Source organism: Lactuca serriola, chromosome 2, assembly GCF_051521515.1.
Source record: "Lactuca serriola cultivar US96UC23 chromosome 2, Lser_US96UC23_V15, whole genome shotgun sequence".
Taxonomy (NCBI): domain Eukaryota; kingdom Viridiplantae; phylum Streptophyta; class Magnoliopsida; order Asterales; family Asteraceae; genus Lactuca; species Lactuca serriola.
The window spans coordinates 137,903,153-137,916,433 of NC_136409.1; the positions used below are offsets into that span (position 1 = coordinate 137,903,153).

The window sequence follows — 13,281 nt, forward strand, 5'->3', positions numbered from 1 at the left end:
TCCCAAGAACTGGACCTCTCATAACCAGAAATCACACTTGGAGAATTTGGCGTAAAGCCTCTCCGATCTCAATACTCCAAGGATCTCTCTCAAATGCTCCTCTTGGTGTTCTCTGAATCTCGAATACACCAAGATATCATCGATGAACACGATTACCGATCGGTCCAACATAGGCCTGCATACCCGGTTCATGAGATCCATGAACGCTGTTGGTGCATTGGTGAACCCAAAAGGCATCACCATGAACTCGTAATGCCCATAACGATTCCTAAATGTTGTCCTCTGAATATATTCCTCCCGAACTCTCATCTGATGATATCCGGATCTCAAATCGATCTTGGAAAACCAAGATGCCCCCTGGAACTGATCGCACAGATCGTCGATCCTCGGAAGTGGGTAACGGTTCTTGACCGTCAACTTATTCAACTCCCGATAATCAATGCACATCCGATGTGAACCATCCTTTTTCTTGACAAAAAGGATCAGCGCTCCCCAAGGCGAGCTACTCGGTCAGATAAATCCCTTCCCCAACAGCTCCTGAAGTTGCGAGGATAACTCCTGCATCTCTGGCGGCGCAAGGCGATAAGGGGCCTTGGCAATAGGTGCCTCTCCCGGAACTAAATCAATCCGGAACTCCACCTGCCTCTCGGGAGGCACTCCTGGTAATTCCTCGAGGAAAGCATCTGGAAACTCCCTCACTATCGGAACCTCAGCGATAGAACTCGATCTCTTGGCAGCAATTCACGTATCCATCACATATGACACAAAACCCCTACAACCCTGTTGCAGACTCTGTCTTGCTTTGGTGGCCGAGCAAAATGCTGACCCAGACCGGGTACCCTCACCATACATTGTAAGCACTCCACACTAGGGTCTCGTATGGTCACCAGCTGACGCTCACAGTCGATCATAGCTCCGAATCAACTTAACCAATCCATGCACACAATGACACAGACACCCCCCCATCGCGATCGGTACCAGGTCTATCGGAAATTTGATTCCAAAAATTTCTATCGTGCATCCTTAGAAAACATCAGTTGCAAGCACCGCATGCTCATCGGCTATGGAAACTCTCAGAGGTCGACTCAACACCTTTCGTCGGATACTGATGTGACGACTAAATGCTAATGATACAAAAGATCGACTAGCACCCGAGTTAAATAACACCAAGGCAGGTACAGAAGTCACAAGAAAAGAATTTATGCATAACACCATATAAGCATGCAATAAATCAAAATAAATAAGTAAAAGGATTCATACCGGCACGACATCAGGTGCTGCTCGCACCTCCTCCACTGTCAGCTGAAAGGCTCTCCCGCGAGCCTTCGTTTCCTCGGCCTTCGCTGGCCGACTCTCTGTAGCTCGAAGAGCAGCAGGTACAGATCCCTGCGCTGATCCCTGAAGCAGCTGGGGACACTCAGCCTTCCGATGGCCGGTCTGGTTGCAGTGAAAGCAGACTGCAAATCCCTTGGGGCAATACCTCGCGATATGCCCCTCCTTGCCACACTTGTAGCAAACACCCGATCGACACACCCCCTAGTGGCTCTTGCCGCACTTCCCACAAGTGCGGCCCTTCTGGCCTCCAGATCTCGAATCAGCGGGCTTTGCCTGCTTGGCTGCCGGCTGAAACTGTGTCGGTCGTCGATCCCTCCCCTGAGTCTCCAGCTCAATCTCCCTCTTTCGGGCATTTGCTTGGAGCTCAGCAAATGACCGATAAGTCGAGTTCTCCACGAACTCACGAATGTCCCTCCTCAATATGCTCAAATATCATCTCATACATGCCTGCTTGGTACACACGTGATCAGGGCAGAACAACTCCCTCTCATGGAACATCCTCGTAATCACAGTCACTGACTCTGTCCTCTGTTTGAGGGACAAAAACTCCTGGTTTAACCGTTCCCTCTCTACCGGGGGAACATACTCCTCTCGAAACATTGTGGTAAATATCTCCCATGTCACTGCAGTGTGCTCTGCAGGAGTGAAACTGGTTGTCACAAACTTCCACCAGTCCTTCGCCCCCAAGCGAAGCTGGTTCAACGCGAACCGTACCCTCAAATGTTTCGGACAGGAACAAGTGTAGAAACATCCCTCGATATCAGAAATCCATCTCATCACAACAATTGGATCCTAAGTCCCATCAAACTCTGGTGGCTTCGTGTTGCTGAACTCCCGGTACAGCAACGAGTCACCTCCTTGTGGCCTGGCAGCAGTGACGGCTGCAGCAGCATCCGCCTCGGTAAGAGCAGCATATCTCTCATCAAATGTCTCAATCAGGGTGGTCTTAATAGACTCAAACATATCTGATATCTCTGCTCAAATGGTCGTGGGAACCTCCTCGTGGATCATCCTACGAATCTCCTCGTCACTAGTACCACTGCCTCCAGCATTGTGGCGCATAACCACCATGATGTCTCTGAAACACAACACAAATAATTAGTGACTCGACCGAGATTATTCACACTCAATCACTCATTCCTACTCGCCCCTTAGCATCCTAAGGATTCTTACATGGGCTGCTTACTAATCCAGTATTTCCAGTAGTACAGGCCCAATACTACCTTCCACACCGCATCCGTATTCATCCCAAGTCCTCCTCCTAGAATCCCAGATCACAACTACTCTATGCCTCTTATAAGCTCCTCACTGCTACCTACTCACACTCAGAGCAACTCACAGCAGCAGTAACTCCTAGGCTAAGGCATCACACATCATGCCACTCTAGTCCTAAAACGTGATATACCTAGCATACTCTCTAGCATGCACGATATATATATATATATATATATATATATATATATCATAACACATATAGTAAGGGTATTTTGGGAAATCACCGTTCAGGCGTTGGCTGATTGTACACACTGCCCTTTTCTGCTTTCTCTTGAAATCTCTTACTCGTTTTATAAAATCGCTTCTTTTTGAAAACTTTTCTCAAATCCTCAGTTTGAGTTCAGATATGCCCGAAGGTGCATCCGAATCCCTCAAACCAAGGCTTTGATACCAACTTGTAACGACGTAAATTTTCAACCAAATTTTTCATTTTCAAACACAATAAAACTCAGTTTTATAATCTCAAAATCATAAGTATCTTAATGTCAACAATTCCACACATATAAAAATCAAATCCCAGAATCATATAACAATCTCTCTCCAGTGTGTACAATCATGTCGGTGCCTTCCCGTGATCCTCAGAACTACCTGAAACACATATCACATAACACGTTAAGCATAAAGCTTAGTGAGTTTCCCCAAATACCACATACGACATATTAGCCACTCGAGGCTATAACCCTGTAAGACCCTCCGGTCTATATGTGTCAGTGGGACCCTCTAGTCCCACGGTTCGTTGGACCCTCCAGTCCAGTCTGGTTGGGATCCTCCAGTCCCATGGCTCGTTGGACCCTCAGGTCCGGTCTCAGCCTTACATAATATAATAATATATGGCACATAAACAAGCACAAATCTAGTATGCACATAAGACCCTATGGTCACACATAAATACCACTCAAGGTAAAGTATAGTGAGAAGACTCACCTCGTAAGCTAGCTAGTAAAATCTCGTGCTCGAAATCCCTGATCTAGCCTCCGCCTAACACATGGATAATATTTCTAATCAATACTCCCTTCACACGCAATTACACTATTCATTGATCTCTCTTACACTCTTAGTCCCTTAAATGGGTACCCTGACATTTACTACTTAATTGACCATACCTTGCAGTCAACGAAAGTCAAACTCTAGTCAACAGTCCAAAATTGACCAGACTCGTCGAGTCCCATCGATTCTCAATGAACACAGGAAGACCCAGCTCATCGAGTTAACCCCTTACTCGTCGAGCTATCACATGATTCAACTCATCAGGACAAACCCTAAGTACTCGCCGAGTCGGCTCATTAACTCGATAAGTCTATTAAGACTCGGCTTGCAATCAGACGATTTTAAGGCGGAATACTTCCTCAAACTCCAGATCCACACACTCAAGGCTCAAATATCACATAAAGTCATAGACTTTACGTCCATGCATGGCATTTTGGGCAAGAAAAGCCAAGAGCATGCCTTAAAAAAGGTTTTTCTCACAAAGGCTTCACCAAATCGGGATAAAGCTTGAACCTTTAGATGCTAAAGACCTCCTAAGGTCCAAATTTGTAGTTCAAACTTCCTCATGAACCCCAAATCCTCAAAGTCCCAAAATATACATAAAAGGAGCCCTAATCTTCAAAATATGAGATCTATTCAAAAAAAGGGAAAAGGTTCGAACTTGATACCTCTATCAAAAACTCTAGGATGAATATTAACATATCCAACACCCTTCCCTTGCTCCTTGCTTGAAAACCTTCTCCTTCCTTGCAAAGATACACAAATTTCTCCAAGTTAGCCCTCTCTCTCTCTCTTTCTCTGTCTCTACACACTCAAGGCTCTTTAGGGTTGCTCTCTAGAAGGTATGGCCGCAATAGGAGGCCATAAGTGCCTTTAAATAGGTCTCAAACTCAGGGATTTAGGGTTTCTCATTCCAGCGCCTACTCGGCGAGTCTACTCTGGACTCGTCGAGTAGATCATTAAACTCACGTGTCCTACCCGCTTCTACTCGGCGAGTCATAGCGCCAACTCGTCGAGTAGGCTAATATTCCTTAAACAAAATAGTAATAATATACCTGGGAATTTGGATGTTACACCTATCTCTCCTATGCCGCTCTCCTTCCTTCCTGGTCTGAATCTCCAGCTCAATCTCTCTCCTCCTGGCATTGGTCTACAACTCAGCCAATTTCCTCTAAGACGAGTTCGCCACGAACTCCCAAATATCTCTCCTCAAGATGCTCAAATACCAACTCACACGTGCATGCTCAGTGGACACGTGCTCAGGGTAGAACAACGCCCTCTCGTGAAACATCCTCGTAATCTCTGTCACTGACTCTGTCTTCTGCGTGAGAGACAGAAACTATCCCAAACGTTCCCTCTCCACCTCGGGAACATACTCATCTCATAATAACTTGGTGAACCTCTCCCAAGTTACTACAGCATGATCTGCAGGGGTAAAATCAGTCATCACAAACTTCTACCAGTCCTTCGCTCCCAAGCGAAGCTGGTTCAACGCGAACAGGACTCGCAGATGCTCTAGACATGGACACGTATAGAAACACCCCTCAATTTCGGAGATCCATGGCAGTGATCAGAACTTGTGTCTCATCAAACTCTGGTGGCTTCGTGTTGTTGAACTCACAGAACAACAACGAGTCACCTCCCTGTAGCCTGGCTGCAGCAGCAGCAACCTCTGTAACAACAACGTATCGCTCATCGAATGTCTCAATCAACGTGGTCTTAATAGACCCGAACATCTCTGGTATGGCCTCTCTAATAGTTGCGGCCACCTCCTCATGAATGATCTTGCGGATCTCCTCATCATTGGTCCCACTGCTCCTGGGGTTGTGGCATGTACATGCCATAATGTCTCTAAAACACAACAAGAAAATTATCAGAGACTAGCTCGAGCATACACACACTCGATTAACCGTCCTTACATGCTCCTTAGCATCCTAAGGATTCTTACTTGGGTCGCATATAGATTCGGTGCTTTTAGTAGTTCGGGCCCAATACTACCTTCCACACCAACCTATAGTCGCCTCAGGTCCTCCTCCTAGGATCCTAATTCACAACTACTCTATCTCTCATGAATATCAGACTAGTCTCTCAGTAGACTTCTCATATGCTCATCTAGGTATCTCTCCTAGATTATTCCTCAGCTCAAAACTTTTTCTAAGAGACTCTTGCTAGGTACTCCTACTCAGTGTATACTCAGGGCAAATAACATATAACATCAATCAATAGCATCTCCTAGGCTAAGGCATCACAAATCAGGCAACTCTAGCCCTAAATTATTAATTACCTAGTCTATCCTCTAGGATGCATCCCTAATATCTCATAAGTATCTCATAATATAAACAAATAAGGGTATTTTGGGAAACCACCATTTGGGCCCTGGCTGATTGTACACACCGCTCCATCTCGTTTTTCTCTTAAAAACCCTTACTCGTTTTAGAAAATCATTTCTTTTTGAAATTTTTTCACAAATCCTCAGTTTGAGTCAGACATACCCGAGGCTACATCTGAATCCCTCAAACCAAGGCTCTGATACCAACTTGTAACATTGTAAATTTTCAAACAAAATTCTCATTTTCAAAATCACATAATTCTCATTATTATATTTCAAAAATCATAATTGTCATATTTGTTGGATATAGTGTCTAAGTCCATAACTATATTTGGTATGTACTTGACCTGACCCGACATGGTTCATTTGGGTTGCATGGGATTGCAATAATTGGATAGACCAAAATGAGAGAAAGGACACTTAAGGTGTATTAATATATTATAAGTACTAATATATTAATAATATTATTTAATTGGTATTGATCAAAGAATTAATCTTGAATTAATTAAGTGATCAAAAAGAGACTAATTAAATATATGGGGTTGATTATGTAAATAATCTATTCTTGTATAGTGGGCTAATGATCCATGGTTTGTATGGATTGGGTTAAAACCCATAAGGTGCTCCATGGATAGTCTATGGGGGTTACAAACCCATGGATCATGGAATTTGGAAAACCATGACAATTAGGGTTTACATGGTGTAACCCTAATTGTGTAACAACTATATAAAGGCTCCTTGTCAAGCAAAATTGGTACTACTACAAGCAAGTTAGAGGGATAGACAATTTTGACTTTAGTGTAATTCTCTCAAGGTTATTCCAAGAATTATGGTGTTGTGTGAAGCATTTGTGGCATCACATTTGGGGTGCTAGGCTCACAAAGTCATCAAGGAATCCAAGCTTCTAAGAGGTATGTTATTCTACTTGTTTTTGTATTACAAGTTATTATGAACCTTGGAAAAAACATTTTATATCTATCTTAGTCAAACATAGATCCAAGGTTTCTAGGGTTGGATGTACACCATAGGAGTGTTATAATCCTCAAAACCCAACAGTGGTATCAGAGCTAGGCTTGTTTGTGTGATACTTGATGCAAAATAGCTTTAAAAATCGAAATTCTTGCTGTCTGCACAGGTGACTCGCCGAGTCGTAGAGGAACTCAACGAGTCCAAACATATCTTCAACCAACTCGGCGAGTCAGTTCTTGCACTCGACGAGTTGGCCATGCAGAGTGCAGATTTTCGACTTTTGTTGCTGGAAATGGACTAGAAACATTACCTTAAACTGTTTTGGTGATAAAACTTGTTTTAGATGTTGTAATGCTTATGCTAATCCATTTACAATGGCTAACATCAAAATTCCATGTTTTATATGTGTTAATATGATTCTTGAAATTTTGACATGAATGTTCATGTTCTTATGAGTTTTAGAAGATCATAGGAATTATTTGTAACTTGCTTGTAAGTATGATTCTTGATCTTAATGGATAATCATGGAGTTCATAACTTGTCCTCGAGTTATGGATTAGTAAAAGCCACTTCTTTAAAAGTGTCATTAAAGAATAAGAGGTTACATAAAATGAAGAATCTTCATTTTAAGGAACCATTAAGCTCATAAGTTATGAAATCAAAGGTCTTGAATAGTTTCAATACTTGCCCTCAAGTTTTGGAATTTTTAAAGTCTTACATCCTAATACTTTATTTTCCAAATTGAACCTTAGAATTTTAAAAGTTTAAAATTCAACCCTTATACTATTATTATATTAAAAGTTTAAATATATAGATATGTATAAGAATAAGTCAGTCTTACCGTTAGTAGGCCTCATTCACAAAGCCGGTCTATAAGGGGGGTATAAGGTTTTTGGCTATAAAATGGCAGCTTAATGGGTGTCCACTCTCACCCACCGCTTCCTTGACTGGTGGAGGGTCGTTAGCCGAACGGGTAGGACAAGGACTTTAATCTTCATTAAAAGTATAATGAAATTATAAAGTAACTACACTTTAATAATTCCTAATTTTCATTAAAAGTATAATGAAATTATAAAGTAACCAATTCGGGAGGCACATGTCGAGGGTATGAAGGAAGAGCGTCGGAAGTGTGAGCGGATCATAAGCCATGTGGCCTCATTCGATTATGACATCCGCGGGTTGTTGACCCTGCATCGGAGGGTCTGGGTTCCTTACTGGGTGGTGTGCGCCAGGTTCTGATGGAGGAGGCCCACAAGTCTAGGTTTTCCATTCATCCCGGGGCGACGAAGATATATCAAGATCTTCGCCCTGATTATTGGTGTTGTTGCATGAAACGACACATAGCTTGGTTTGTGGAGCGGTGCTTGACTTGCAGGAAAGTTAAGGCCGAGCACCAGCGACCTCACGTCAAGATGCAGCCGTTGGAGATTCCCGTGTGGAAATGGGAAGACATCACCATGGATTTCATTACAAAGCTTCCCAGGACCGCACGTGGAGTATATTCGATTTGGGTCATCGTGGATCAGTTAACCAAGAGTGCATATTTCATCCCGATCCATGAGAGTATATCGTCAGAGAAGCTAGCCAAGATCTACGTACGTGAGGTGGTGGCAAGTCATGGAGTGCCGGTTTTGGTTGTGTCAGACCGAGATGTTCGCTTTACTTCTAGGTTTTGAAAGTGGTTTCATGATGAGATGGGTAATCGTCTTCACTTAAGTACAACTTTTCACCCTCAGACGGATGGGCAGAGTGAAAGGACGATTCAGATTCTGGAGGATATGCTACGTGCATGTGTATTGGATTTCGGTGGGAGTTGGGATACGTATCTTCCATTAGCGGAATTTTCGTATAACAACAGTTAGCACGCCAACATAGATCGACCTCCCTTCGAGATGCTCTACGGGAGGACATGTAGGACCCCAATTTGTTGGGGCGAGGTCTGTCAGAGAGTCATGGGGAGTACCGAGGTGGTGCTCAATACCACTGAGATGATCTAGCAGGTCCGGAGCAGGTGCCAGACTGCTTAGAGTCGGCAGAAAAGCTATGCCGATAAGTGTCGGTCAAACCTGGAGTTCCAGGTGGGGGTTATGGTTTTCCAAAAGGTGTCACCTTGGAAAGGTGTCATCCAATTCAGGAAACGGGGCAAGTTGGGCCTTAGGTACATTGGTTCGTTCAGGGTTTTGGCTTTGGTGGACCGGGTTGCATACCGACTGGATCTTCCAGCTGAGCTCAGTCAGATCCACAATACTTTTCATGTCTCTCAGCTGCGGAAGTGTTTAGTGGATGATGCCGCAGTTGTGCCTTTGGAGGATATTCAGGTGGACGACCGTCTGAATTACATTGAGAGACCCGTTGCGATTCTAGATCGGAAGACAAAAACCTTGAGGAACAAGGTTATACAGTTAGTGAAGGTGCAGTGACAACACCGTAAGAGCTCTGAAAGAATTATACCAACGGAATAGTGACGGAAACATTTGTCACGAAAAGTAAAGTGAATACGTCGGTAATTCGTCACTAAAAATGCCCGTTGGGGATCCGTCACTAGAAGTGTCCATCGGTAATCCATCAGTAAATTTGTCCATTGGTACTTCGTTACTATTCCGTCGATAATATTGTCGTCGCTATTTCGTCGATAATCCATCACAAATTCCGTCGATAATATTTACCCAAGAGCCTTTTTAGGACAGACCGAATTCCTTCGGAAATCGGGATTAGTGACAGATTTCCGATGGATATGGCTGTCAGAAATTGCTCAATTTTCTAGTAGTGTTATAACCTAATCTCTCTATGCTAATAAAAAATTGTTATTTTATCAGGTGTCACTCTATTATGTCTTTTAATTAATGTCATACTACTTGTCAATCTGTTAATTCTTCATTTCAAATTTTAAATTTCAAAATTTTCAATTTAATTAAATTAAATTAATAATATTAGAATAAAAAATAAAATAAAATTAATACAGATTATAAAGTGATATAATTTCACGTATTTATTTAAATTAACGATTATAATTTTATGTAAATAAAAAATATCTTTTAATAATTGAGTTTTTATTATAAACATTTAATTAATTTTATTATAAATTTATAAGCTAGTAATATATCAACTTTTCCATGATTTGACCGGGCCACATGCATCAAAACTTTATCTTTTGTCATTTGTTTTTATTGAGAAAAAAAGGCCAGAAATAGCGCATATATTCACTCGTGGAAAAAAAAAGGTAACTATAAAATATCAGTTTTTAGGGTTTTGGCCCTAAGGGTTGCGATCTCTCATTCCTTGCTTTCTCGATTTCAGAGCACAAGATCATCAAAGATTCTCTCCATGGATTTGTATACTGTATTTATTCTCTCTGATTCTGTGTTGCTTTTCAGTTCTTAGTTAAAACCCTAATCCTGCTTGATTCCATTTAGTCTTTTTTAAAATAGCCAGAGCAAATTCCCGATTAACAGCCATGGCGGATTGTGTTTCTTCCTCTTGTAAAATAGTATCCATGGCAGCTTGAAACCTTTAGTTTTATATATTCTTCACTTTGCTAACATATGAATACCTTCACAATAACAGTGTACTTTTCCCTGGGGCTAACTTCTTTCTGATGGTTCTGCAGAGATTCAATAAATTCGATAAAGTTAGAGTGACAGGAGGAAATCACGAGGGGGAAGTCGGACTTTTTCTACTACCTTTGTTTTCCATTATGACGGCTGAGGGGAATGTAAGTGTAAATGAACAATATCTGAATACAATCTTGATCTCCTTCATTTTCTACAATTAGGAGAAGAAAACAACATTTTAAAAACCTGTGAATCTTTACAGATAATCAATGTGAAACAGCACTTTGTGGAGGGTTACAACAACACACCCATGACACCTGTAAGTGTAAATCGTTAAACCAAGTACATTTTTCCCTTTTTAGATAATAAGGCATCATATTCTTAGCAGTCAAACGTGATAAATCCAGATTAATTTCAAAAAGCATAATCAAAAAAGAAAAACAAAATTTCTCTAAAAGTAGTAAAATGATCATTCTACATTACCTTCAAAAACCAAACGTAGAAGAACTACACAGCAACAACCAAAACTAATTAAAACCCGAAAATTTTCCTTGTAGGCTTAATAAGGGAACATAATGAATCTGTAACAAAAAATTGATTATAACATATCATTAATGCCACAAATGCCCATATTTATAAATTTACACCAATTGCATAAAACCAAAAATCTGATTTCGCAAACTTGAAAGTATGATGTTGTATATAGCTAACAACCAAGGAAAGTACTTTGCTATTTGTTGCTGAAGTTGATAGTTTTATGAAAAGTTACGATGTTGTGATAGTAAAATGTTGAGAGTATATATGATCCTATAATAAACAAACCAATAAAAATATGTTGCCATTTCTTGCCTTTTGGCATATCTAATAACTAATAAGTAAATAAAATGTTACCAAAACCAACCAATAAAGATTCTTTAAAATGGGAACGTCGTATTAATTTTAGGTGATACCTTGTATAAAGGACTTTAAGTCCTCCAAACTTAGCAAAATTGCAAAGTTCGGGGCCACTTGTGAAAATCATCCCACTAAGCTCTCGTATTACCGATATAAGGTCAATGAATGTCAATAACATTTTTGAAAAAAAAAATGAAGAGTAAAATACATGGATCGGAGAGATGAGAATTTGTTAAATAAGTTTAATATTGTATACCTTACTTCTTTCTTTCTGGGTACAAAAACCTGACTTTTCCATGTAGGGGTATTAAGCGAACAAAATGAATATGCAACAAAAAAATCAGTTGTAACATCACCTTCGCCACAAATGCTCAGATATGTACGTTTACACCAATTGCTTAAATCCAATTTCCTGATTTCACAAACTTGAAAGTATGATGACATAAATTACAAACAAATGATAGAATATTGCTATTTCTTATTTTAATTGATAGTTTTATGAAAGTATGATGTTGTAATTCAAATCCGGATTAACTTCCCTACATATGACTCTTGCAGATAATCAATGTGGAACCACAACTTTTGGCTTCTAACGACACCACTACTGAAGTGGATTCTGCTATGCCGATGCCTCGTGCGAGATGTATGTTGGTTTTTCACCTTTTTTCTTGTCATTGTCAATGATACATTTTGATTAAACGATTTACAACTTTTTTTTAATCTAACAAAAGAAACCAGTCGATATCCAACAAATTTAAGAAGCCACATTAAAATAAGAGAGAATTTCATGTATGTTTGTTTATTAAAGATCAAACATGATGTTTATCCCGTTTAATTTTTAAATATCATATTTATTTTTTATAAACTTTAAAATGTCAGATTTAATTAGTTTTTCTTTTATATTTTAAATTTTTTTTACATTCTTATTTTTGACAATTGATTGTTATACATCTCTTATAAATCTAGGTATAAAATATAATTTATACCTTTCGTAATTGAAGCTTTTTTTAACATCTTTTACAATTGATTATTTTTAACAATTGATTACTATAGTTATCTAAATAATTAATTCCTATTCAAGTAATTATGCACTCTCGTCGCTTCTATTTTCATCATTAATTGAAGCTTGAAAGAGGTAAAGATCAAAATCTTTCTTTAATACAATTAAACCAACAGATAAGTCTAGAAGAAGGCAAAGTATCGCACCTCAAGGCAATGTGGTAAGTACAAACAACATGAAAAAACATGCATGAATCTCGCACCACAAGGCTCGGATCCAAGTAAAACATCCGCCTCTAAAAGGTTACCCAATTTTTTAATTTCCTTTGTTTTACTTCATAAACAGATATGTGTGCTTATACAATGCTAATAATATTATGTATTTTAGGAGACGTGGAAAGAATAAAAAATCCCATGGTAGCTTGGCGGTATAAGGTTACGTGAATAAAGCTCATGCAAAATAATTGGTCCTTTTTATATGTTTTTTGTTCATTATAGTATTTTTTTTCGAAATATACAAAAGTCAATTGAATGTGTTTTGTATGGTTTTTCCTTATCGATGATTATGAGAACTTTGGTTTGATTGTTTCTTAAATAAAGATTTTGAGCTTTACCATTTTCAAGTTCTAACAATAAAAATAGAAGCAACAAGAGTGCGAAGTTGCTTCAATAGAAATTAACTATTTAGTTATTTATAGTTTTTAACTTATTAAAATAATAATTTTGGTAAAGATGGTATCTTGAAAGTTTATGAAAGATATAAACTTAGATTTATAAAAGGTGATAATAGTTAGTTTTTAACAATAAGAAATTTAAATGATAATAAAATACTAAAAAAGAAATATCTGGGTAGATATAATACACTGAAAGTTTATGAATGCACTACTAGAAAATTTGATAATACCTACAGTATAATTCGTAAGTATTCTGTTGTAGGTATAA

General features: G+C 39.4%; 1 protein-coding gene across 1 annotated transcript in view; it reads left to right on the top strand.

Moving 5' to 3' along the window:
* LOC145086849 (uncharacterized) overlaps nt 1-12,955 on the top strand; it is a 98,465-nt gene extending 85,510 nt beyond the window's left edge. Inside the window, exons 4-8 of the mRNA XM_079024686.1 lie at nt 10,503-10,607; nt 10,709-10,765; nt 11,899-11,983; nt 12,517-12,642; nt 12,728-12,955. Of these exons, the coding sequence (XP_078880812.1) occupies nt 10,503-10,607; nt 10,709-10,765; nt 11,899-11,983; nt 12,517-12,593 (324 nt within the window). The 3' untranslated portion in view covers nt 12,594-12,642; nt 12,728-12,955. The remainder of the gene's footprint in view (nt 1-10,502; nt 10,608-10,708; nt 10,766-11,898; nt 11,984-12,516; nt 12,643-12,727) is intronic.
* The last annotated feature ends 326 nt before the right edge of the window (nt 12,956-13,281 follow it).